This window comes from Salmo salar, chromosome ssa01 (genome assembly GCF_905237065.1).
Source record: "Salmo salar chromosome ssa01, Ssal_v3.1, whole genome shotgun sequence".
Lineage (NCBI taxonomy): Eukaryota > Metazoa > Chordata > Actinopteri > Salmoniformes > Salmonidae > Salmo > Salmo salar.
Window position 1 is genome coordinate 32866034 of NC_059442.1, and position 27937 is coordinate 32893970.

A 27937-nucleotide genomic window follows, 5' to 3' on the forward strand; every position below is an offset into this window, starting at 1 on the left:
TGCAATAAGGTAACCAAATCAAGTGTACTGTAGGCCTATTGATTTCATTTGGATGGCGCAACAATGGCAGCACAGGCCCTTAACAGGTCTAATTCAACTCAAAATATGCTATTTTATTCATTTCAAAATATATTGTATTATTCTTATGTTTCTTAGGACATGCATAAATTAATTAATAATACGTTTATTTTTGATGGTGTATATTCTCAGTGGATATATTCAAATTCATAAATCCTATGTGAAAGCAGTATGACAGACAAAGGCACACACCCAGGTCCAACGTCATTGTTTTGAACCCCTGTCAGACAGTCTGCTGGGAGGTGAGGGGTTTTGGGTGGCATGTCTCTGGCATTACTGGGATCACTGTGTGACTGGAACAAAGAGGGAGGTTTGAACCTAATATCCCCACAATGTCACGTAAACAGCAGGCATCTTTCACACTCTTCTCCTCCTCACTTTGAGTTCCCCATTCCCTCTTGAAATAATCCAGAAGCCCTCACACTCTCAACCGCACCCACCTGGTCCTAAACGTGTTCCATCAGTCTGTCAGAGTGACACAGAGGTTTCTCCTTTCATTTGCATTGTCTCGATTTAGTTTTACCATAATTAAATGAATGAAGACTGTTGGCTTTAGCGTCATTGGTTTAGTATAAATCTAGTAGTTTGGCCATAGGCAGGACATAAAACAGTCATTGCAGTGACATGAATGAATTCCCTACACAGTACAGTTTTGTGTTACTCAACTCTTTTGATAGTTATGAAACAGACAACTAAACTGACGTCCAGTTTGTTTATCTGGTCACTGACGTCCAGTTTATTTTTGTTCTGGCCACTGTATCAAACTAATAAATGTAGTGATGGTTACTGACTGACTGACAAACTAATACTCTCTCCTCCCATCAGATGTGAAGAAGGACTGGTCGGACCACGCTCTGTGGTGGGAGAAGAAGAAAACGTGGCTGCTGAAGACCCACTGGACCCTGGACAAGTATGGTATCCAGGCAGACGCCCGGCTCCTCTTCACCCCCCAGCACAAGCTGCTGCGCCTGCAGCTGCCCAACATGAAGCACATGAAGGTCAAGGTCAACTTCTCTGACCGCGTCTTCAAGGCCGTGTCCGACATCTGCAAGACTTTCAGTAAGTCACAGATGTTTTGTCATCTCGAACTATAATGCACCTATCCTACCAAAGGTCCTGCATAGTCTACAGTGTATACTCTTTCTATAAGGTTGGTTGAGCATGATGGTACCTCCTCTCGTCCACTCTAACCTTGCCATAATACTCTTGCTATTTTTAGATGAACTTCTGGAAGTGTTCTCTACCTCCAGTCTAGTCGGGCATGTCTGCCGCTGTTTTTTCCTTTCAGCCTTTTGTTGTGTTTATCAAACAGAGCCTGAGCTATCAGATATCAGCGCTCACTTCACCACCACTTCTGTTCAGGCACCTTGACTCTGCTAGACCTGTCCTTGGAATAGCGCTGTCTGTTGACTAAACAGGATTCAGACAGGTCTAGCAGAGTTGATCAATCTAGCACCGCATAATGACTCACACATTCAGAGATGGATATTATCTCACACACATTACTGTGTCCAGATTTAGCCCTCAAGGCCCTGCCCCCTGACGAGCACTAAGGTCAGACACTGGCCCTGTCAGCTAGAGTTCGGAGGAAAACGCCAGTCTCATTTTTATTTTATTTATTAGGATCCCCGGCTATACTTCCAGGGGTCCAAACGGGTAACAAAACACAACAAATACATAATATACAGTGCCTTCAGAAAGTGTTCACACCCTTAAGGCTTTTCTACATTTTGTTGTTACAGCCTGAATTTAACATGGATTACATTTAGATTTTTTGTCACTGGCCTACAACCAATGTCAGTGGAATTAAGTTTTTTTAAATGTTTACAAATTAATAAAAGCTGAAATGTCTTGAGTCAATAAGTATTCAACCCCTTTGTAATGGCAATCCTAAATAATTTCAGAAACAATGTGCTTAACAAGTCACATAGTAAGTTAGATGGACTCACTCTGTGTGCATGATTTTGTTTAGCATGATCCCTTTGAGCATGGTGAAGTTATTACATTTTGGATGGTTTATCAATACACCCAGTCTTTACAAATATACAGGCGTCCTTCCTAACTCAGTTGCCTGAGAGAAAGAAAACTGCTCAGGGATTTCACCATGAGGCCAATGTTGACTTTAAAGCAGTTACAGAGTTTAATGGCTGTGATAGGAGAAAACTGAGGATGGATCAACAACAATGTAGTTACTCCACAATACTAACCTAAATGACAAAGGGAAAAGAAGGAAGCCTGTATAGAATAAAAAAAATATTCTAAAATGTGCACCTGTTTGCAATAAGGCACTAAAGTAATACTGCTAAAAAATGTGTCAAAGCAATTCATTTTTTGTCCTGAATAGAAAGTGTTATGTTTGGGGCAAATCCAATACATTACTGATAACCACTCTCCCTATTTTCATGCATAGTGGTGCATAGATCAATTTATGGGTATGCTTGTAATTGTTAAGGACTGGGAAGTTTTTCCAGATAAAAAAAAATGTATGGAATGGACCTAAGCACAGGCAAAATCCTAGAGGAAAATGTGGTTGTCTACTTTCCAGCAGACAATTGTAGATGAATTCACCTTTCAGCAGGACAATAACCTAAAACACAAGGCCAAATCTACACTGGAGTTGCTTACCAAGAAGACAGTGAATGTTCCTGAGTGGCCAAGTTACAGTTTTGACTTAAATCTGCTTGAAAATCTATGGCAAGACCTGAAAATGGTTTTCTAGCAATGATCAACAACCAATTTGACAGAGCTTGACATTTCTTTAAAAAGAATAATGGGCAAATGTTGCACAATCCAGGTGTGGAAAGTTCTTAGACTCACCCAGAAAGACTCACAGCTGTAATCGCTGCCAAAGGTGATTCTACAAAGTTTTGACTCAGGGGTGTGAACTTAGAAATATTTTTTTTACATAAAATATAATTTACATATTTCATTTTCAATAAATTTGCACAAATGTCTAAAAACAAGTTTTCACTTTGTCATTATGGGGTATTGTGTTTAGAAAAAAATTGATTTAATCAGTTTGGAATTCGGGCTGTAACACAATTGTGGAATAAGTCAAGGGGTATGAATATTTTCTCAAGGCGCTGTATGTAATATACATAACACTACATAATCTCCTGTTTTTGCCTCATGCTTCAGAAACAGGAGATGGCCAAGGCTTGTGCAATGCCACTTACCTACATAATACAGTGCAAATTACAATACAACATAACTAAAAATAGCAGTCTCTTCACAGTCCCTGTTGTGCGGTAAGGTGTTCTTTTATCTATTTTTTTAAAATCTGGTTTTATTACTAGCTTGAGTTGAGTGTCAGAGTTCCATGTAGTTTCCCCAGCCTCTGTTCTGGACCTGGAGACTGTGAAGAGACCTCTGATTGCATGTCTTGTGTGGTACCGATGAGTGTCTGAACTGTGTGCCAATGCCCTCCTGACCCTGTAACATGGATCTCTGTCACCCCTCCATGTCGGCTCCAACCAGAGCCCTCTGTCGGCACTGGAGACTGCAGCTGCAGGAGGGGAAACGCTTTTTATATGAAACATTCATCAGGCACTTTCAAGGACATCTGTTGGTCTTTTTTTTTCCTGGCCCATGTCATGTCTCAGGAGTTATGGCTGCTCTACTCTTATGGTTGGCTCTACAAGGTAACTCTGGAACTTTGTTTCTTATTTTGCTAAACGGGAACTTTTATTTAGAAAGGCGAAAAGAGGCCCACTATGAACTAGTATGAATTTATTTTCTTTGAAATGAGAGAGGAAAAATAACATTTTTGATGGAGTATTAAATAAACTGGATGTGCTGGATGACTGTGTTGTTATTCAGAGATGGGTGACTAACTAAATCAACAGGCAAGTAGCAGGCTCCTCTCCTCTATGCTGCTCAGTCCTTGTTAGGAATGTGTCTACCTCTGCAGTAATAAATCTATTTTAGTTTCGGAGAAATTCAGGACAAATTGCTCTTGGCTGACTTGGCGCGTGCCGAAGTGTCATACAATGACTTACGGTGGCTGGGAAGGGACTCTCAGTGCATCTCTCTCTGCCTCTCTCATACTTACCTCACCCTTTCCTTGTTGCCTTTTAGAAGAAGTATTTGTAGGGAAATTGTAGAACATGAAGTTTTCAATCATGTCCTTCATACATGTTGACAGTGACCTAGTCTCTTCTGGAACTACCGTGCCCATAGAAAGTCTACACTCCCCTTGGATTTCTTCACATTTTATTTGATTTATTTTTAAGATTTAATGAAAAATAAACACTAGTATACCTTGATTAAATAAGTATTCACCCCCTTGATCAATACCTTTGGCAGCCATTACAGCTGTGAGTCTTCTTGGCTAAGTCTCTGAGCCTTCCACACCTGGATTGTGCCACATTTGCCCATTTTATTATTTTCAGTATTCTTCAAGGTCTGTAAAATTGGTTATTGATCATTGCTAGACAACCATTTTCAGGTCTTGCCATAGATTTTAAAGCAGATTTATGTCAGATTTATGGTCCTGTGTGGCTCAGTTGGTAGAGCATGGTGTTTGCAACGCCAGGATTGTGGGTTCCATTCCCACGGGGGACCAGTACGGAGAAAAAAAAGTATGAAATGTATGCACTCACTACTGTAAGTCGCTCTGGATAAGAGCGTCTGCTAAATTACTAAAATGTAAAAACTAACTTGGCCACTCAGGAAAATTCACCGTCTTCTGGTAAGCAACTCCAGTGTAGATTTGTGTTTTCGGTTATTGTCCTGCTGAAAGGTGAATTCCTCGCCCAGTCTCTGGTGTAAAGGAGACTGAATACGTTTTTCCTCTAGGATTTTGCCTGTGTTTAGGTCCATCCCGTTTATTTTCATCCTGAAAAACGTCCTAGTCTTTGCTGTTTCAAATGGGAACAAATGAGTCATAGTGGGCAGAACAAGCAAGGAGGTGGGCAGAGCCGAGCACAAGCTAGCGAGAGCTTATTGGCATGTTCTAGCATGCATTTGCATATTTCCATTAGGGAACACCTACTCTGAAGTGCGCATGTGCAATAACTCAATAAGCCTTTGCACTCCTAAACAAAGCAATTTTTTAAAACTTTGGCAAAGTGTAAGTCTACCAAACTTAGTCCACTCTGTTCGTAACAGATTCTAGTTTTGGGAACAGAAAACTATTGCGATTTCATCGATGAGAACATTTCCAGAATGTTGGCCAAAATCCATCTCGTTCCATCTTCTCCCACTTCTCCCGCTACCGGCCACTGGGCTTCCTCTCACTACCATATTTGGTAGTGAGTGGGAACGCCAAGCAGATGCTTCACATTTATACATCAGGTGAAATATGTAATTGTTCTATCTGTGCCCATGCCATGATGCAGCCACCACCATGCTTGAAAATAAGGATACAGTAACTCAGTGACGTGTTGGATTTGCCCCAAACATTTGCATTTAGGTCAAAAAGTGTTCCTTTGCCATGTTTTTTTTGCAGTATTACTTTAGTGCCTTGTTGCATGTTTTGGAATATTTTTGTTCTTCTTTTCACTCTCAATATTGTAGTCACTACAATGTTGTTGATCCGTCCTCAGTTTTCTCCCTTCACAGCCATTGAACTCTGTAGCTGTTCTAAAATCATCAAAGGCCTCAGTGACATTCCTCAGTTCCCTTCCTGTCAGTTCAGAAAGACGATTGCATCTGATGTCTTGATTGATTGGAATATACACTGAACAAAAATATAAACCCAACATGTAAAGTGTTGGTCCTATGTTTCATGAGCTGAAATAAAAGATCCCAGAAATGTTCCAAACACACAAAAAGCTTAGTTTTCTCCATTTTGTGCACAAATTCATTTACATCCCTGTTAGTGAGCATTTCTCCTTCGCCAAGATAATCCATCCATCTGACAGGTGTGGCATATCAAGAAGCTGATTAAACAGCATGATCATTACAAACAGGTGCACCTTGTGCTGGGGACAATAAAAGGCCACTCTGAAATATGCGGTTTTGTCACACAAGACAATGCCACAGATGTCTCAAGTTTTGATTGAGTGTGCAATTGGCATGCTGACTGCAGGAATGTCCACCAGAGCTGTTCATTTTTGAGCCGCCTCGAACATCGTTTGAGAATTTGGCAGTACCTCCAACCGGCCTCACAACCGCAGACCACGTGTATGGCGTTCTGTGGGCGACCGTTTTGCTGATGTCAAAGTTGTGAACAGAGTGCCCCATGGTGGGGTTATGGTATGGGCAGGCATAAGCTACGGACAACGAACACAATTACTTTTTAATCAATGGCAATTTGAATGCAGAGATACCGTGAACGAGATCCTGAGGCCCATTGTCGTGCCATTCATCCGCCGCCATCACCTCATGTTTAGCATGATAATGCACAGCCCCATGTCACAAGGATCTGTACACAATTCCTGGAAGCTGGAAATTTCCCAGTTCATCCATGGCCTGCATACTCAGGAGACATGTCACCTATTGAGCATGTTTGGAATCCTCTAGATCAATGTGTACGACAGCATGTTCCAGTTCCCACCAATATCCAGCACCTTCACACAGCCGTTGAAGAGGAGGGGGACAACATTCTACAGGCCACAATCAACAGCCTGATCAACTCCTATGCGAAGGAGATGTGTTGTGCTGCATGAGGAAAATGGTGGTCACACCAGATACAGACTGGTTTTCTGATCCACGCCTGTAACTTATTTTTAAAGATATCTGTGACCAACAGATGCATATCTCTATTCCCAGTAGTGAAATCCATAGAATAGGACCTAATCATTTTTTTTTGTGCAATTGACCGATTTCCTTCTATGAACTGTAACTCGGTAAAATCGTCAATTTTTGCATGTTGCATTTTTATTTTTGTTCAGTGTACATCCTCCACAGCATGATTAACTTAATCATGCTTAAAGATATATTCAATGTCTGGTAGCAATAACAAATATACCAATCACTGCAATTCTTTGAGGCATTTAAAAAAAGAAGAAAACGCTCACTGGTCTTTGTAGTTGAATCTGTGCTTGAAATTCAATACTTGCTTTGGGGACCTTAAAGATGTACAGTGGCAAGAAAAGTATGTGAACCCTTAGGAAATACCTGGATTAATTCATAAATTGGTCATAAAATTTGATCTGATCTTCATCTAAGTCACATCTGAACTAATTTAGACTTGCCTAAACAATGATGATGAATACTTATACAATTACTATTTTAGTTATTTCATTTGTATTCATTTATAAAGGTTTGTAGAACTTTTAACTTTGACATGATGGAGTATTTTGTGTAGATCAATGACAAGGAATTACAATTAAATCAATTTCCATCCCACTTTCTAACGCAACTAAATGAGAAAAATGTTCAAGGTGGTGTGGACTTTCTATATGTACTGTTTTTTGTTTTTAATTATCTGGGTGACTTTCAGTTTGTGTGACTGACATAGAGCTGCACAGCATAGGGAATGAGATGGGAATAAGCAGGCCCATGAGGAGAAGACTGCAGGCCTGTCCAACTGGCTCATACTGCAGACAGAAAGAGGGGGGAGAGATGGATTCTCTGAAGCTGTGCGAGACAGTGACCATTCAGATTGACTCCCACGCTCATTTCATTCCGTCTTCCCCTTTCTCTCGCTTTCCTCATAATGATTGATTTGGTGAGTTTTTTGGGGGGTCACGCAGTAGCTGTTTCTTGGTGCAGACCAAGTTCACTCCTCCACTACAGGGATTTCTGTCTCTGTCCCCCTCTCTCTTTCTCTTCACAAACAAAATAGACTAACATCCAAGCACACATCATCCACATTCTCTCTCTCTCGCTTTCTATTTGACTTTCCCCTACACTCTCTCTCCCCTCCCTCCCTCCCTACCTACCGTTAACCAGATGTGTAACAGAGCTGGGGTCTCTCTAGCCATGTGAATCACGCATACATTTAGTGTGGGCGATCAATCTAATTATTACTGCAGTGCTGCTGTTCTCCCATGTCCACAGCAGCTGGCTAGAGCCCAGTCAGCCCTACACACACACACACACACACACACACACACACACACACACACACACACACACACACACACACACACACACTCCATCTGGGGCTGGATGGGGCAGTGCAGTGGGACTCAGAACACAATACTAAAATGTCTGAATTCCCCTTCACTCCACTCCAGCGTTGAACTGTCCTACTATCATAGAGTTTCTGGCAGCTCTGTGTTCCTGGACAATGATGTGTGTTTGGCTTGTCTGTCAGTGAGGGGGAGGCATTTCCTTGGTTTTGATCGCTTTGATAATGAAATGCCATGTTTATCCTTCGTACTCGGAGCCAATCTAGTAAATGTTTTTTCTTAATTCTTTAAAGCTGGTATTGTGTTACAGCAGTAGTACTAACCCATACAGCCCAAGAGGGCAGGCCTGGGCCAGATGTGTGAAACTGATCTATAGTGGGCGACTGACTAGGTGTCAACCATGACACTGTTGTGCAGCGATCCGGAACACCCTCACCACCACGTTCTTTTTCCTTCTCCGGCCCACAAAGCCTCAACTCCGACCAGCTGGCAGCTTGCGTCTCGTCTGTCTCCTCACATGAGAAAGGGCGTGATCCCAGAGCGCGCCAAGAAAACGTTGGGGCGCGGCCCTGCCACCCTGTCTGTCTGCAGAAGGAAAGCCAATATGGGTGCTACACTAGGGTGGGGAAAGTGGACTACTTTCGTCTTCTGGAGTCTAGGTTTTGTCTTCAATAAGATCTTTGTTTCCCTCTTGATGTTTAATTTACAGCTGTGGTGTTGCACACAGACATAGTGCTGCTTATAGGGACCTATAAAGTCTCTTCCATTCCACCAAGGGAGACCGCCAGGAAATGTTGGCCGTCACGTATGACTTGTGCAGGACTGAGTGTGGGACCTGACCTGGCAGCCTGAGGTCTTCAGAGGAAGACAGGCCTCTAGCCTCTACCAGGTGTGATCAATGAGAAGGTCTAGAGAAGCAGTCTGTTTTGGCCAATCAGGCGATCCAGAGGACCAGTTAGTGCTAATGTCAGTCTTGCTGCTTCACTGGCTGGCCTGGTTTTATAGAGACTGCTGCTGAGAGTGACACTGTCCCGTTACTGTTCAGCCCTACCCTGAAGTTAGCCTATAAGGAAGATGGGGAGATGTGGCGAGAGAGAGAGAGAGATGAATAGAAGGAGCAACAGTATGCTAGAAGGGGAGAGCGATGGATAGATGGGGGAGAGATGGTTTGGGGGTGCAGGAGATGGATGAAGGGACTGACAGATGGATAGATGGGGGGGACAGAGGGACATGGATGTATAGAGATTGGGAGATGTGTGGTCAGTTCCCAGGCTTTGTTCTGTTCTCCATGGTCAGTGTAGTTAGTGTTCTACGTATCAACAGTTTTTTACTGCGGTCCAGTATATTTACATTTTACATTTACGTCATTTAGCAGACGCTCTTATCCAGAGCGACTTACAAATTGGTGCATTCACCTTATGATATCCAGTGGAACAACCACTTTACAATAGTACATCCCATATCTTTTATTTTGGGGCGGGGCAGGGGGTTAGAAGGATTACTATATCCTACCCCAGGTATTCCTTAAAGAGGTGGGGTTTCAGGTGTCTACGGAAGGTGGTGATTGACTCCGCTGTCCTGGTGTCGTGAGGGAGCTTGTTCCACCATTGGGGTGCCAGAGCAGCGAACAGTTTTGACTGGGCTGAGCGGGAACTGTGCTTCCGCAGAGGTAGGGGGGCCAGCAGGCCAGAGGTGGATGAACGCAGTGCCCTTGTTTGGGTGTAGGGCCTGATCAGAGCCTGAAGGTACGGAGGTGCCGTTCCCCTCACAGCTCAGTTGGCAAGCACCATGGTCTTGTAGCAGATGCGAGCTTCAACTGGAAGCCAGTGGAGTGTGCGGAGGAGCGGGGTGACGTGAGAGAACTTGGGAAGGTTGAACACCAGACGGGCTGCGGCGTTCTGGATGAGTTGTAGGGGTTTAATGGCACAGGCAGGGAGCCCCGCCAACAGGGAGTTGCAGTAATCCAGACGGGAGATGACAAGTGCCTGTATTAGGACCTGCGCCGCTTCCTGTGTAAGGCAGGGTCGTACTCTGTGAATGTTGTAGAGCATGAACCTACAGGATCGGGTCACCGCCTTGATGTTAGCGGAGAACGACAGGGTGTTCAGGGTCACGCCGAGGCTCTTAGCACTCTGGGAGGAGGACACAATGGAGTTGTCAACCGTGATGGCGAGATCATGGAACGGGCAGTCCTTCCCCGGGAGGAAGAGCAGCTCCGTCTTGCCGAGGTTCAGTTTGAGGTGGTGATCCGTCATCCACGCTGATATTTCTGCCAGACATGCAGAGATGCGAATCGCCACCTGGTTATCAGAAGGGGGAAAGGAGAAGATTAATTGTGTGTCGTCTGCGTAGCAATGATAGGAGAGACCATGTGAGGATATGACAGAGCCAAGTGACTTGGTGTATAGCGAGAATAGGAGAGGGCCTAGAACTGAGCCCTGGGGGACACCAGTGGTGAGAGCACATGGTGCGGATACGGATTCTCGCCACGCCACCAGGTAGGAGCGACCTGTCAGGTAGGACGCAATCCAAGAGTGAGCCGCGCCGGAGATACCCAACTCGGAGAGGGTGGAGAGGAGGATCTGATGGTTCACAGTATCAAAGGCAGCAGATAGGTCTAGAAGGATGAGAGCAGAGGAGAGAGAATTGGCTTTAGCAGTGCGGAGAGGAGAACACAGAGAAGAGCAGTCTCAGTTGAATGACCAGCCTTGAAACCTGACTGATTTGGATCGAGAAGGTCATTCTGAGAGAGAGAGCAGGAGAGCTGGCCAAAGATGGCACGTTCAAGAGTTTTGGAGAGAAAAGAAAGAAGGATACTGGTCTGTAGTTGTTGACACCGGAGGGATCGAGTGTAGGTTTTTTGAGAAGGGGCGCAACTCTCGCTCTCTTGAAGACGGAAGGGACGTAGCCAGCGGTCAAGGATGAGTTGATGAGCGAGGTGAGGTAAGGGAGAAGGTCTCCGGAAATGGTTTGGAGAAGAGAGGAGGGGATAGGGTCAAGCGGGCAGGTTGTTGGGCGGCCGGCCGTCACAAGACGCAAGATTTCATCTGGAGAGAGAGGGGAGAAAGAGGTCAAAGCATAGGGTAGGGCAATGTGAGCAGGACCAGCGGTGTCTTTTGACTTAACAAACGAGGATCAGATGTCGTCAACCTTCTTTTCAAAATGGTTGACGAAGTCATCCGCAGAGAGGGAGGGGAGGAGGATTCAGGAGGGAGGACAAGGTGGCAAAGAGCTTCCTAGGGTTAGAGGCAGATGCTTGGAAGTTAGAGTGGTAGAAAGTGGCTTTAGCAGCAGAAACAGAGGAGGAAAATGTAGAGAGGAGGAAGTGAAAAATGCCAGGTCCGCAGGGAGGCTAGTTTTCCTCCATTTCCGCTCGGCTGCCCGGAGCCCTGTTCTGTGAGCTCGCAATGAGTCGTCAAGCCACGGAGCAGGAGGGAGGACCGAGCCAGTCGGGAGGATAGGGGACATAGAGAGTCAAAGGATGCAGAAAGGGAGGAGAGGAGGGTTGAGGAGGCAGAGTCAGGAGATTGGTTGGAGAAGGGTTGAGCAGAGGGAAGAGATGATAGGATGGAAGAGGAGAGAGTAGCAGGAGAGAGAGAGCGAAGGTTGCGACGGCGCAATACCATCTGAGTAGGGGCAGAGTGAGTAGTGTTGGAGGAGAGCGAGAGGGAAAAGGATACAAGGTAGTGATCGGAGACTTGGAGGGGAGTTGCAGTGAGATTAGTAGAAGAACAGCATCTAGTGAAGATGAGGTCAAGCGTATTGCCTGCCTTGTGAGTAGGGGGGGACGGTGAGAGGGTGAGGTCAAAAGAGGAGAGGAGTGGAAAGGAGGCAGAGAGAAATGAGTCAAAGGTAGACGTAGGGAGGTTAAAGTCACCCAGAACTGTGAGGGGTGAGCCATCCTCGGGAAAGGAACTTATCAAGGCGTCAAGCTCATTGATGAACTCTCCAAGGGAACCTGGAGGGCGATAAATGGTAAGGATGTGAATGGGCGAGTGATTGTGACAGCATGGAATTCAAAGGAGGAGATAGACAGATGGGTCAGGGGAGAAAGAGAGAATGTCCACTTGGGAGAGATGAGGATTCCAGTGCCACCACCCCGCTGACCAGATGCTCTCGGGGTGTGCGAGAACACGTGGTCAGACGAGGAGAGAGCAGTAGGAGTAGCAGTGTTTTCTGTGGTAATCCATGTTTCTGTCAGCGCCAAGAAGTCGAGGGACTGGAGGGTAGCATAGGCTGAGATGAACTCTGCCTTGTTGGCCGCAGATCGGCAGTTCCATAGGCTGCCGGAGACCTGGAACTCCACGTGGGTCGTGCGCGCTGGGACCACCAGGTTAGAGTGGCAGCGGCCACGCGATGTGAAGCGTTTGTATGGCCTGTGCAGAGAGGAGAGAACAGGGATAGACCTACACATAGTTGATAGGCTACGCTAATGCAAAGGAGATTGGCATGAAAAGTTAACTAAACAACTGGGGAAGCGAGAGAGCAGGGCCTCCCTCACTAACAATTCACTGAAACACTAAAACGCTAAAATATAGCTTTTCTAGCTACCACTAGAAATTAAAATTGATGTAAACTACAGTGGTTCAATGTTTCCAGGAATAGGCTCAAACTTAGTTTATTCCGCTAGATAACTTGGTACAGTATTCTTCCGTGAAAACCCACCTAGTGCACCGTGTCCTATGACGCCGTAGCTAACTAGCATGCTAGCATCCTATAACACACGGTTAGCACCAATACTTGGTAACAACAAGCTACCAATGGATCATTCGTGTCCATGTCTAGTTCATAACGCAGAAGTAATTAAACGTTGGCTAGCTAACACAAGTCAGTCCTGCTAGCTACACAAGTGGACTACACATCTCGAATGTTCAGAAAGTTAAGCTTACGTTGCAAAAATCTTATTGACTAAAAATGATACAGCTAGCTGGTAGGGTTTGCTAGCTAGCAGTGGGCGCGTTGTAGACCACATTAGAAAATGTAGCTGGCTAGCTTACCTCGATAGTTACTCTGTACTACGCCTTTATCTTGATACAAAGACAACTATGTAGCTAGCTAACATTACACTAGTCAAATCGTTCCGTTGTAATATATATAGTTTCTACAGTACTGCTAATTGGTAAAGTTGGCTAGCTAGCTGTGGTGTTATGGTGTTGACGCCGTTTTATATATATATATATATGTATGTATGTATGTATGTATGTATATTTGTGGACCATCACACTGACCTGGTTCCAGCGTGGCGAGGCTTGGTTTTTGATAATTTATCAATGCAGTTTGACCACAGTTTCATTTTCTACTTCACAATTAACATGTTAGCCAGAAGATAAATATTTTAACATTGTATTGCTAGTTTTTCCATACACAAAAACTCCTGCCCCTAGTCATAATGCAGAAAAGGCCTATGTTGCTTTGGAAAAGTATGTCTGCTAAAATGTAAATGGTTCTGTGTGGTGGGTCTCACTCCCATGGCAATGACGCATGTCTTATTCTTACAGAATACAGCCTTGTGGCTCAGTTGGTAGAGCATGGTGTGTGCAACACCAGGGTTGTGGGTTCGATTCCCACGGGGGGGTCTGTCCATCTGGCTATGAGCCTGGATCATGTCAAAAGGATTTGAATGAAGCTGTTTCTTATTTTGTGGGCGTCATGTTCTGTAATGAACATCAACCACTTGTAGACCTTTGCTTTGATTCTGCCTGAATCTGATTGGGTAGAAGCGTTGCACTTACCCACAGATCTAGGATCAGCTCACGCGCCCCAAATCCTAACCGTTAGGTCGAATCGTATTCCGTCAACAACACCTGCTGTTTCTGGATGTATGACAGTATTACTTCACCCTACACCCTGTCCTCTATCTCTCTCTACTCCTTCTAATTATTGGAAGGCTACATCAGGGGCCTGCATTCCTGATGTTACTACCCCACTCTCTGCTCCTCTCCTACTTTCATGTGACTGATGAAAAGAAGGGCTCTGTCCATTCTTTCTTCAGCCCATCTCTTGCAGTTGCTGGGGTTGAAGAGGTAGCAATCTTAACAGTTTGATATTTGAAATGGCCATGTAAAATGTTATATTTTGCTCACAGATTTTAGTCTGTGGATAACAACAGCGCTTGACACTTGGTGCATCTACCGTAGACACTCACTCCACCCCTGTGCTCAGGCCAGGCAGCATGCCTGCACTTACATGGCTGTATAAGGGCACAGGGCTTGTGCTGTGCAAGAGCGATGGAGGGAGTGAGGGAGAGCGAGCTACCATCTGGTAGTTCTTAAACCCTGGAATGCTTTTTGCTTTAGTAACACAAACTAAACAAGAAATTCTCACCAAGCCAAGAAGTTCACTCTCGCTATTCTTCTGTCGCTCTCGTTTGCTCTCTCGCTCTCGCTCTCTTTTTCTCTCTCGCACTCTTTCGTTTTCTCTCTCTCCCTCTCTCCTGACGTTCTTTTTCTTTCTCTTCTGTCTGTCTCTCACACATTGTCCTCCCTAGCTATGGAAAAGGGAGGAAGTGAAAGTTGTAAAGCATGTGGGATTTAAATAGATCTTAAAAGGCAAAAATCTGACAATAGCCAAATGAATATTATGAAATTGAAATTCCAGTCAACCACACATCTCTTAAATGAGTGTAGAAGCATAGATAAAAGACAGCACAGACATTTACCCCAGCTGTGCTTTTAAAATCTAGATGGTGCACATCTATCTTTTCCAGACACATTCTGGCAGATTCAGCCAGCTCCTCCGAACCGTTCCAAAAACGTCCTGAACACTGGAGATTAATGTTGAGTGATGGTTCCCTGGCCTCTCCAGCTAACACAGAGGGGAGTGTCGAGAGAGGAGTAGAGCAGAGGCGTGGAGAGCGGGAGAGAAGAGGAGGAAAGAGGGATGTTGAGGGGGTTGGTGCAGCTCTGGAGTCATTAAATCAGGTCTGCAGTATGTCTGTCAGAGGAGGCATTAAACAAACGCCCAAGCATAGTTTCATTCCATCTACACACGCACACAACCTGAATTTTAAAATGGATTAAATTGAGAGATTTTTTGGTCACTGGCCTACAGACTATAGCGCATAATGTTAAAGTGTGATTGTTTTTCAAAATTGTTATTGTTATTTTTTTAAATGAACTGAAATATAAGTAAGTTTTCAAACCCTTTTGTTATGGCAAACCTAAAGGTCAGGAGTAAAAATGTGCTTAGTTAGTTGCATAATAAGTTACATGGACTGATAAATACAATTATCTGTAAGCTCCCTCAGTCGAGCAGTGAATTTCAAGCACAGATTCAACCACAAAGACCAGAGATGTTTTCCAATGCCTCACAAAGAAGGGCACTTATTTGTAGATGAGTTTAAAAAAAAGCTGACATTGAATATCCCTTTTTGAGCATGGTGAAGTTATTAATTACACTTTGAATGTTGTATCAATACACCCACTCACTACAAAGCTACAGGTGTCCTTCCTAACTCAGTTGCCGGAGAGGAAGGAAACCGCTCTGGAATTTCACCATGAGGCCAATGGTGACTTTAAAACAGAGAGTTTGTGATAGGAGAAAGGAGTGATAGGAGATAACTAAGGATGGATCAACAACATTGTAGTTACTCCACAATACCAACCTAACTAACAAATGGAAAAGAAGGAAGCCTGTACATAATACAAATATTCCAAAACATGCATCCTGTTTGCAACAAGGCACTAAAGTAATACTGCAAAAAAAATGTGGCAAAGCAATTCACTTTTTGTCCATAATACAACATGCTATATTTGGGGCAAATCCAATACAACATATTACTGAGTACCACTCCCCATATTCTCAAGCACAGTGGTGGCTGCATCATGTTATGGGAATGCTTGTAATTGTTAAGGACTGGGGAGTTTTTTCAGGAGTAAAAAAAAACTGAATGGAGCTAAGCACAGGCAAAATCCTAGAGGAAAACCTGGTTCAGTCTGCTTTCCAACAGACACTGGGAGATGAATTCGCCTTTCAGCAGGACAACACCCTAAAACACAAGGCCAGATCTACACTGGAGTTGTTTACCAAGAAGACAGTGAATGTCCCTGAGGGGCTGAGTTATAGTTTTGATGTAAATCTACTTGAAAATCTATGGCAAGACCTGAAAATGGTTGTCTAGTAGAGGTCGGCCGATTTAATAGGAATGGCCGATTTTAATTAGGGCTGATTTCAAGTTTTCATAACAATAGGTAATCCGTATTTTTGGCCACCGATTTGGCAATTTTTGTATTTTTTTAATACATTTATTTTTTTTTACCTTCATTTAACTAGGCAAGTCTGTTAAGAACACATTCTTATTTTCAATGACGGCCTAGGAACGGTGGGTTAACTGCCTTGTTCAGGGGCAGAATGACAGATTTTTACCTTGTCAGCTTGGGGATGCAACCTTAGGTTAACTAGTCCAACGCTCTAACCACCTGCTTTACGTTGCACTCCACGAGGAGCCTGCCTGTTACGCGAATGCAGTAAGAAGCCAAGGTAAGTTGCTAGCTAGCATTAAACTTATCTTAGAAAAAACAATCTATCAATCATAATCACTAATTAACTACACATGGTTGATATTACTAGTTTATCTAGCCTGTCCTGCGTTGCATATAATCGATGTGGTGCGCATTCGCGAAAAAGGACTGTCTTTGCTCCGACGTGTACCTAACCATAAACATCAAGTGTCTTGTTTCAAAACAAGACACAAGTATATCTTTTTAAACCTGCATATTTAGTTAATATTGCCTGCTAACATTCATTTCTTTTAACTAGGGAAAATGTGTCACATCTCTTGCAAACAGAGTCAGGGTATATGCAGCAGTTTGGGCCACCTGGCTCGTTGCGAACTGTGAATACTATTTCTTCCTAACAAAGACAGCCGACTTCGCCAAACGGGGGATGATTTAACAAAGCGCATTTGCGGAAAAAAAGCACAATCGTTGCACGACTGTACCTAACCATAAACATCAATGCCTTTCTTAAAATCAATACACAGAAGTATATATTTTTAAACCTGCATATTTAGCTAAAAGAAATCCAGCTTAGCAGGCAATATTAACCCGGTGAAATTGTCAGTTCTCTTGCGTTCATTGCACGCAGAATCCGGGTATATGCAACAGTTTGGGCCGCCTGGCTCGTTGCGAACTATTTTGCCAGAATTTTACGTAACTATGAAATAACATTGTAGGTTGTGCGATGTAACAGGAATATTTAGACTTATGGATGCCACCCGTTAGATAAAATACGGAACGGTTCCGTATTTCACTGAAAGAATAAACGTGATAGTTTCCGGATTCGACCATATTAATGACCTAAGGCTCGTATTTCTGTGTTATTGTTATAATTAAGTCTATGATTTGATAGAGCAGTCTGACTGAGCGATGGTAGGCAGCAGCAGGCTCGTAAGCGTTCATTCAAACAGCACTTTACTGCGTTTTGCCAGCAGCTCTTCGCAATGCATTGCGCTGTTTATGACTTCAAGCCTGTCAACTCCCAAGATGAGGCTGGTGTAACCGATGTGAAATGGCTAGCTAGTTAGCCGGGTGCGTGCTAATAGCGTTTCAAACGTCACTCGCTCTGAGACTTGGAGTAGTTGTTTCCCCTTGCTCTACATGGGTAACGCTGCTTCGAGGGTGGCTTTTATCGATGTGTTCCTGGTTCGAGCCCAGGTAGGAGCGAGGAGAGGGACGGAAGCTATACTGTTACACTGGCAATACTAAAGTGCCTATAAGAACATCCAATAGTCAAAGGTATATGAAATACAAATCGTATAGAGAAATAGTCCTATAATAACTACAACCTAAAACTTCTTACCTGGGAATATTGAAGACTCATGTTAAAAGGAACCACCAGCTTTCATATGTTCTCATGTTCTGAGCAAGGAACTTAAACGTTAGCTTTCTTACATGGCACATAATGCACTTTTACTTTCTTCTCCAACACTTTGTTTTTGCATTATTTAAACCAAATTGAACATGTTTCACTATTTATTTGAGGCTAAATTGATTTTATTGATGTATTTTATATTAAGTTGAAATAAGTGTTCATTCAGTATTGTTGTAATTGTCAAATTCGGCCGATTTAATCGGTATCGGCTTTTTTTTGGCCCTCCAATAATCGTTATTGGTATCGGCGTTGAAAAATCATAATCGGTCGACCTCTATTGTCTAGCAATGATCAACAACCAATTTGACAGAGATTGAAGAATTTTGAAAGAATAATGGGCAAATGTTGGACACATTCCAGGTGTGGAAAGCTCTTAGACTTACCCAGAAAGACTCACAGCTGTAATTGCTGACACAGGTGCTTCTACAAAGTCTTGACTCGGGTGTGAATTCTTCTGTAAATTAGATTTCTGTATTTCATTTTCGAAAAATTTGTAAAATCTACATTTTGTTGTCATTATGGGGTATTATGTGTAGATTGGTGAGAAAATAATAATTTAAATACATTTTGAATTGACTGTACCACATCAAAATGTGGAATAAGTCCAGGGGCATGAATACTTTCTGAACACACACACACGCTCAAACTGAACTGCAATGTGACTGTTTACTTCATCCTTTGCATGCCAGCCAGCCTTTGATATAGATATAGACACACAAGCTCTGTGTTGATGTGTAGTTGTTTATACCATCTGCTGCAACTCCGCTAGTCTCTCATCCAGTGTGTTGTGAAGAAGCGCTAGGTTAGAGGCTAGTCTCTCATCCAGTGTGTTGTGAAGAAGCGCTAGGTTAGAGGCTAGACTCTCATCCAGTGTGTTGTGAAGAAGCGCTAGGTTAGAGGCTAGTCTCTCATCCAGTGTGTTGTGAAGAAGCGCTAGGTGAGAGGCTAGCCTCTCATCCAGTGTGTTGTGAAGAAGCGCTAGGTTAGAGGCTAGGCTCTCATCCAGTGTGTTGTGAAGAAGCGCTAGGTGAGAGGCTAGCCTCTCATCCAGTGTGTTGTGAAGAAGCGCTAGGTTAGAGGCTAGGGTGTTATGACAGATACAGTGTTTGTTATTACCACAAGCTCATTGTTTAGTGACTGCTGCTAAACACACACTGTGCGGTATCAGAGGAGGAGCTTCACTATGCAGAAATATTTTGTGTGTGTACTAAGTCGACCACACACCCCTCTCGTTTGGAGAGGGTTAGGGGGGGGTGTTGGTTACCTGAGAAATGGGATTATACATTTTTCCACCTTGCATGTGCACCGCTGTTTATCATTGTTTCCCCTCTTGTTCTTTCTCTCTGCATCTTTCTGTCTCTCCATCACATCTTTTGACTGTGTTTGCCTTCTCCCCCATTCAAATTCTTTGAACTGTGCGTTAGGGTGAGTGAATGTGGTTTATGTGAGGTCTGTAGTTGAAAGACTCCTAACTGCAAACCAGGACAATAGCACATCTCTTGGGGTCAGGGTTCGGTTAGCCTAGTTGCTAGTCTGTTTTATTTTTGTGATTTTTAAGCTGAACTCTCACAACCCCCTTGACTCTTGGGCTGTATTTCGCAGTTTCTCTCCCCCTCTTTCTCTCACTATATTTCTGTCTTTCTCCCATCTTTTGTTCTCTCTCTCGCTCACAATCTTCCTCTCCATGGGGTCTCTGGGTTTGGTTAGTGTTGGGCTACACTGTGTTGGGATTATGTGACAACTCCTTGACTCTCTCCTCCCTCTCCCCTCATCTCTCTCTCTCTCTCTCTCTTTCTTCCCCCTCACCCCCTTTTCTCTCTCTTTCTCCAGATATCCGTCATCCAGAGGAGGCATCTCTACTGCGTAAGCCCCGCGACCCCAAGAAGAAGAAGAAAAAGCTGGAAGAGGCTGAGGAGGAAGCTCTGGAGCTGGAGGGGCCACTACTCACCCCTGGATCAGGTAGTAAGTTCCACTCATTTACCTCAAACTCAGTCACCCCTTGCAGGCCTACCCTGAACCCCATTTCCAAGAGCCTTCTGGAGAATTCTGTTAACACTTCCACTCTTGGAATGTCCAAGGTGCAATAACTTCTTCCCGGTCCAATAACAGGCTGAATAGCAGGTTCCTCTGGCTTCCATGGAGCATATATCTACCCTTCTATCAATATCCACCCATAGGGTTTTAAAAACAAGTCGAGACAGTGCCAAAACACAATTGTTTTTATATGTGCCCAAATAAGAATGTGAGTGAGGAGCGTATGATATGATTTGCGGACTCTGGGCTCCTTACTCCTTGGCAGGGAGAGAGGGAATGGTTGGGATTCCTTGCGTAGTTGGTCATCATGCCATTTTATATCCAAACCAGGCTGCAGAGCTTGAGCTACACCAGCCCCTCTTCCTCCCGCCTGCTAGTCTTGTCAATAAATTAGCTACACTGATGTGAGGAAGGAGGAGGAACACTTGGGGCCATGCTGTGGTATCTATGCAGCGTTAGTTAGCTTTAGCAATGTTGGCTAAGGCGTTGTGAATGGTCCTCATTGTCCTAAAGGCCCTGCCCAACCCCACCCCTACCCTGTAGCTACTTGGCCCGGCATCTCACACACACACACACACACACAGCCTTTAGGCTCAAGGGGGGTGAGAAGGGGACAGAAGGGGGAGAGAGGCAGGAAAGGAAAAAAGGGGGGAGTGTGAGAAGGGGACAGAAGGGGGAGAGAGGCAGGAAAGGAAAAAAGGGGGGAGTGTGAGAAGGGGACAGAAGGGGGAGAGAGGCAGGAAAGGAAAAAAGGGGGGAGTGTGAGAAGGGGACAGAAGGGGGAGAGAGGCAGGAAAGGGAAAAAGGGGGAGAGTGTGAGAAGGGGACAGAAGGGGGAGAGAGGCAGGAAAGGAAAAAGGGGGGAGTGTGAGAAGGGGACAGAAGGGGGAGAGAGGCAGGAAAGGGAAAAAGGGGGGAGTGTGAGAAGGGGACAGAAGGGGGAGAGAGGCAGGAAAGGAAAAAAGGGGAGAGTGTGAGAAGGGGACAGAAGGGGGAGAGAGGCAGGAAAGGAAAAAAGGGGGAGTGTGAGAAGGGGACAGAAGGGGAGAGAGGCAGGAAAGGAAAAAAGGGGGAGTGTGAGAAGGGGACAGAAGGGGGAGAGAGGCAGGAAAGGGAAAAAGGGGAGAGTGTGAGAAGGGGACAGAAGGGGGAGAGAGGCAGGAAAGGAAAAAAGGGGAGAGTGTGAGAAGGGGACAGAAGGGGGAGAGAGGCAGGAAAGGAAAAAAGGGGGGAGTGTGAGAAGGGACATTAAGCCAAGCAACACTGACTCTTGGCTCCCTCGTCAATGTTATGACAATTATATGCTTGTTGGTTCCCATTGCCATTTGACTCCATGGGAATCCTGGGACTCTTTCTGATTATTAGAACAAAGGCAGAGTTTCCCTAATTCCATGAGTTACACCCTTATATGTGACTGGTATTGCTCCAACTACATCCACACTCTGTTATCCTATTGCGCTGTTGACCAGGGGTTTCTAAAATGAATTAGGCCAAGTCATATACAAATATTCAGAATCGCTTTAGGATAAAAAAAAGACATGCAGGAAAACACTTGTGTACAGTGCACAAAGAAAGAATGCAGAAGTTGCACACACCTCCCCCAGCTCACATGGTAGGAGTGAGTGAGTATTTAATGTGCAGTGTTTCACGGCCAAGCTAGTGGGAGTTATTCATGATGTTGTGTTGCCTCCCTTCTGGGGAAAGGCTGGGTTCTCCAGCACCACACCGCCTGATGGTACTCACAAGGGCATATGCTGAAATCTGCACAGCAGTCTGCACGCACGCGCATACACACATGGATGCGGCGCACACACAGCCTCTCCCTAACACTTGATGCAATCTGTATGGAGCTCAGCCACAGCCTCTCCCTACAGTTCAGTCCATTCCACCCTGCTGAATGGGGCCCTCTGTGGCCTCTCTGAGCCAACCCTTGATAAGTCTTCACCTCCTTCCTTACACACTCACTGGACCACAGGGGAAACTGGGTCACGGGTCAATACTGAGGTCAAGTTGAGTTGGCAAGATTTTAGTTCAGAAGTTCACCCAAGACCAAGAGGATGTGGCGGGTTGATCTGTGCTCTAAGTCCAGTTAAAAGTGTTTAGATTAGAATCAGTCATTTCTGAGTCTAAAACCACAACCTACTTCTACCCACATGTCTGGGAAATCCCACATTCCATTAAGAGAAACATGCAATGTCGTAACTATGGAATACCCATATTACAAACTGTAGCCTACGACTCACAACTAGGACCATGGCCCTGTCTACTCCTTCAGTGCCATTGGGTCTGCTACTCTGCTGAACTGTGCCTCTCAGATAATTATCTCTATGGGATTCTCATGGTGGAAAGTTGATATGTCCATGACTTTAATTTCACCGGAACTGTTATGCAGTGCTGGGTCATTCCAATCATCACCCTGCCTGCCTTTTCAATTAGAAATGACATTGGATCCTGATGAATGGGTGGCTGGATGGGAACTGACCTGGGTTTGTCATGCCACGTTCCTTTTCCCTCCTCTGAGAGGGCAAAGTGACTCATCTAATCTTGGGTTGGTTAGGTTGGCACACTGGCACAGCCCTTCCCTGGTTCTCATTCTCGTCCATTTTCTTAAAAAAAACTCCTCTACTCCCTCCTTTTCCTCCTTGTCTTTTTAATATCTATCGTTTAATATTTCTTTAATCTGTCCTCTGGTTTTTGTTATTTTCCTCTGCTTTCCTTCCCTCCCTCTTTCTCATTTTCCACTCCAGCCTCTGAGATAATTTACATCGGGCCGGTCAAAGGTAAGGTTTCTCCTGGTCTTCTGTCCTCCCTCTCTCTGCACTGCTTCCTCTCCCCTTTCTCGCTGCTTCCCCATTCCCTTACCCACTCACCCCTCAGCTGTAGTGATGTTCTGGTCACCTGCCAAGGCTGTATCCAAAGGAAGCCAGCTGCTGTCCTTGTCACTTGAGGAAATCCGCAGACGCAGGTCACGTGATAGGCTTTGCCCCACTCCAACAGGACCAAACTCGCTCCCGTCTTTTTTTGAAAAATATAAAAAAGCTTTGCACACTATGCATTTGTTTTGCTGGAAAGCTCAGCTGTTCACATTTTGCTCAACAGGTACCCTAAAGCAGGGTTTCCCAAAGTCTGTCCTGGGACTTCCCCTGGGTGCACGTTTTGGTTTTTGTCCTAGCACTACACAGCTGATTCAAATAACCAACTCATCATCAAGCTTTGATTATTTGAATCAGCTGTGTAGTGTTAGGGCGAAAACCAAAACGTCCAGGACCGACTTTGGGAAACCCTGCCCTAAAAAATCAAAATGGAACAGAATCGATGGCTATTAGAGGGATTCTATGTCTACAACAACACATTCGCCTAATTTCAGATGGACCACCGCCTCCATCCCAAACCCACACTGAAGCCATGTGGTGACACTTTTTTATATGGTGATGAGCCCTCCTAGTTTACATCTAGGCGACAAAGTGCAGGGTGGTCTAGCCATCCAGACCATACCAGTCCGCAGTGAAAGGGGATTAAGGATTAGGAAACGTTAACATAGTCGGTACTATCCCACTGAAAGTCAAAGGCTGGGAGTAAACACATGAGCCTGCCCGACTCTTTTTCTTCTCTAGAGGAGATGGGAGTAAACTGTAATCAGCTTTCTCTAGATATTTGGGATATCTCCTGCGACCATATGGGAGAGAAACACTCTAGCTGACCTTACTTTCCTCCCTCCCTTCTAGAAACCCTCCACAAACCCTTAGGGATGGGCTGTTGTGGCCTGGTCCCTGTTCTCATGACCTCTACTGTATTACACACACACACACCATTTCCTGTTTGGATTTTGGTTAGTGGTCTGGCCTGCCTGCTTTTTTTAGGCCAGTGGGGACTGGTCAGTGTGTTATGGAAGCATTTAGCTGCCGAAAATCAACTGGAAATGCAAATTGAACAATAATAAATCAGTACCATGTTTGCAATTCCTCTTCCTAAATGAGTGTGCTTTTTTTTACATTAATTGAAGTGCAAAAAAATATTTTCATGTTTGAGTATGCATAATAACTGCCAATTTGAAAAATAAATAGCAAAGTGTGTTTAATTTAATTTCCTTGTTGTGTTAGTATGAATTGTGGCAACAACAAAAAAATCAATTGACAATGCTTTTCCATACTCTGTGTGGTTGACTGTCAAGATGGTTTGGTCAGTTCAGGCCAGTCAGTCGTTCTGATGAGCCCTTCCCAGCTAGCTAGTTTATGCTTGTGGCTAGAAACCTTTGAAACTTGTCTACCGAAGTTGGGACTTAGGAGTGTTTTTTATTTAAAAAATGTTTGTTAATGTCGTAGTTATACATTTTCAGTGAAAATCACTACCATGTGATTTAGCTGTCACCCTGGCCTGATATTGGCTACACTATCAAGCTAGCTATTTCCCTCCTTACTGTGACAAGGGGGAGCGAAGGACTGTGCCTGTGTTGTTGCCGACTTGCAGCGCAAATTCTCCCCATTGAGCAGTGTAGACTGTATCACGGTGACATCCAGACGGTTACTACCAATATTACAAGTTATTTATCGTGAAGGCTACTGTCCGACTCTAAATGAAATCAAGTGGGTTGGAACAAATTGGAGATGGTGACCAAATCCAGATGGTGACCAATACTACAAGTTATTTCTCCCTTGCCCATCAAAATAAACATCACTATCATCACTAAAACATCACTAAAAGGACATTCTACTCCAAAATGAATGAAAATAAATGTATGTACAGTTGAAGTCGGAAGTTTACATACACTTAGGCTGGAATCATTAAAACTTGTTTTTCAACCACTCCACACATTTCTTATTAACAAACTATAGTTTTGGCAAGTCGGTTAGGACATCTACTTTGTGCATGACACAAGTAATTTTTCCAACAATCATTTACAGACAGATTGTTTCACTTAGAATTCACTGTATCACAATTCCAGTGGGTCTGAAATTTCCATACATTAAGTTGACTGTGCCTTTAAACAGCTTGGAAATTCCAGAAAATGTCATGGCTTTAGAAGCTTCTGATAGGCTAATTGACATAATTTGAGTCAATTGGAGGTGTACCTGTGGATGTATTTCAAACTCAGTCCCTCTTTGCTTGACCTAATCTAAAGAAATCAGCCAAATTGTAGGCCTCCACAAGTCTGGTTCATCCTTGGGAGCAATTTCCAAATGCCTGAAGGTACCACGTTCATCTGTACAAACAATAGTACGCAAGTATAAACACCATGGGACCACGCAGCTGTCATACCGCTCAGGAAGGGGACGCGTTCTGTCTCCTAGAGATGAACGTGCTTTGGTGCGACAAGTGCAAATCAATCCCAGAACAACAGCACAGGACCTTGTGAAGATACTGGAGGAAACGGGTACAAAAGTATCTATATCCACAGTAAAATGAGTCCTATATCGACATAAACTGAAAGGCTGCTCAGCAAGGAAGAAGCCACTGCTCCAACTGCCATAGAAAAAGCCAGACTACAGTTTGCAACTGCACATGGGGACAAAGATGGTACTTTTTGAAGAAATGTCCTCTGGTCTGATGAAACAAAAAAAGAACTGTTTGGCCATAATGACCATCGTTATGTTTGGAGGAAAAAGGGGGAGGCTTGCAAGCCAAAGAACACCATCCCAACCGCGAAGCACGGGGGTGGCAGCATCATGTTGCACTTTGCTGCAGGAGGGACTGGTGCACTTCACAAAATAGATCATTTTCCTTCTTCATGATGCTCTGTGGATATATTGAAGAAACATCTCAAGACATCAGTCAGGAAGTTAAAGCTTGGTCGCAAATGGGTCTTCCAAATGGACAATGACCCCAAGCATACTTCCAAAGTTGTGGCAAAATGGCTTAAGGACAACAAAGTCAAGGTATTGGAGTGGCCATCACAAAGCCCTGGGCCAAAATTCACCCATCTTATTGTGGGAAGCTTGTGGAAGGCTACCGGAAGAAACGTTTGACCCAACTTAAACAATTTAAAGGCAATGCTACCAAATACTAATTGAGTGTATATAAACTTCTGACCCACTGGAAATGTGATGAAAGAAATAAAAGCTGAAATAAATTATTCTCTACTATTATTCTGACATTTCACATAATTAAAATAAAGTGGTGATCCTAACTGACCTAAGACAGGTACTTTTTACTAGGATTTAAATGTCAGGAATTGTGAAACTGAGTATTAAATGTATTTGGTTAAGGTGTATGTAAACTTCCGACTTCAACTGTTTGTGGACACCATCTCAAATATAGTTTCCACCTCCAGAATGAGCCCAAAAACACATTGTTACAATTATTTTAACAGATTGGGCCGTGTATATAGCCTGTGCATGGTCCATATTATCAGGTATGATATTAGCAATAAACATTATCACCTGTAGCCCAACTGATGCAGCAAAGTGCAAATAAATAGGCAACCCCATGCTTCAGTCTATCTGCATTTACCCTAATGGGCCCCCCCAAAAAATACAAAAATTCACCTTTATTTAACCAGGTAGGCCAGTTGAGAACAAGTTCTCATTTACAACTGCGACCTGGCCAAGATAAAGCAAAGCAGTGTGACAAAATCAAAATATATACACTGAGTATACCAAACATTAGGAATGCCTTCCTAATATTGAATTTCACTCTTCCTTTTTGCCCTCAGAACAGTCTCAATTCGTCATGGCATGGACTCTACAAGGCGTTCCACAGGGATGCTTGCCATGTTGACTCCAATGATTCCCACAGTTGTCAAGCTGGCTGGATGTCTTTTGGGTGGTAGACCATTCTTGATTCACACGGCAACTGTTGAGCGTGAAAAACCCAGCAGCATTGCAGTTCCTGACACAAACTGGTGCGACTGGCACCTACTACCATGCCCCGTTCAAAGGCACTTAAATCTTTTGTCTTGCCCATTCACCCTCTGAATGGCACAGATACACAATCCATATCTCAAGACTTTAAAATACTTCTTCTTTAACCTGTCTCCTCCCCTTCATCTACACTGATTTGAAGTGGATTTAACAAGTGACATCAATAAGGCATCATAGCTTTCACCTGGTCAGTCTGTCATGGAATGAGCTGGTGTTCTTAATGTTTTGTGTGTGTGATCTTTTTAGTACTTTTTTCTTCTTCCACCTCACATTATCAATACCCCGCCCATTGTGTTTAATTAACACTGTTTGCTATTTCGTTGCACCTTTGCGTTTTTATTTTCAATATGTTAGACCTACATATCGAAAATAAAAACACAAAGGCGCAACGAAGTAGCAAAATGAAGCGCTGCGATTGATTTATGAAATTATATTGATAATTAGAATTTTGACAGTCTTAAACCACACTGAGTATGGAAAAGAATTGCCAATTGCAACTGAGAATTCATTTTATTTTTGTCACAACAAGGAAATGAAATGGCAAACATGGCAAATGATTTGTCATTTTAAGCATTTGCATTTGATTTTTAAATGTGTCAGTGTTATACTGGACAGTACCTTGGAAATTAAATATTAAACACACTGCTATTTCTTTTTCAAATTGTCAGGCATCATGCATACTCAATCATGAAAATTATAATGCAATATATTACTTTTAATTAGAATTCTGTCACAAAATATGCATACCCATTTAGGAAAAGGAATTGCAAACATTATGTTGATTTGTCATTTGCCCGTTTAGAATTTAAGGCTGAATTAAGTCACTCATAGACTTGCATAGTGTGTGGGCTGTTACTATGGCCTAACATACTGGCCAAGGCCAGCCAACAGCACATTTCATGGTTTCAGATTGGTTATTTGTTTGTTTATCTGGCAATGGCTTAAATCCGAATAGAACTCAACATTTTGCATACATACACATCTCTCTCTACACATACTCCCCAACCATACATACACATACATACACTCCTCCTCCCTCCAAACACACATCCACCTTTTTCTCCAAAATGGAACACA

At 43.7% G+C, this 27937-nt stretch overlaps 1 protein-coding gene across 6 annotated transcripts in view; it reads left to right on the forward strand.

Moving 5' to 3' along the window:
- Nucleotides 1–27937, forward strand: part of LOC106601584 (fermitin family homolog 2) — a 98697-nt gene that overhangs the window by 45304 nt on the left and 25456 nt on the right. For 2 of the 6 annotated variants that reach the window (XM_014193898.2, XM_014193913.2), the window contains exons 3-5: nucleotides 904–1137; nucleotides 19800–19931; nucleotides 22751–22783. In XM_014193898.2, coding sequence (XP_014049373.1) covers nucleotides 904–1137; nucleotides 19800–19931; nucleotides 22751–22783 — 399 coding nt within the window. The remainder of the gene's footprint in view (nucleotides 1–903; nucleotides 1138–19799; nucleotides 19932–22750; nucleotides 22784–27937) is intronic. The other 4 variants (XM_014193930.2, XM_014193937.2, XM_014193904.2 and 1 more) reach the window with 3 other exon arrangements.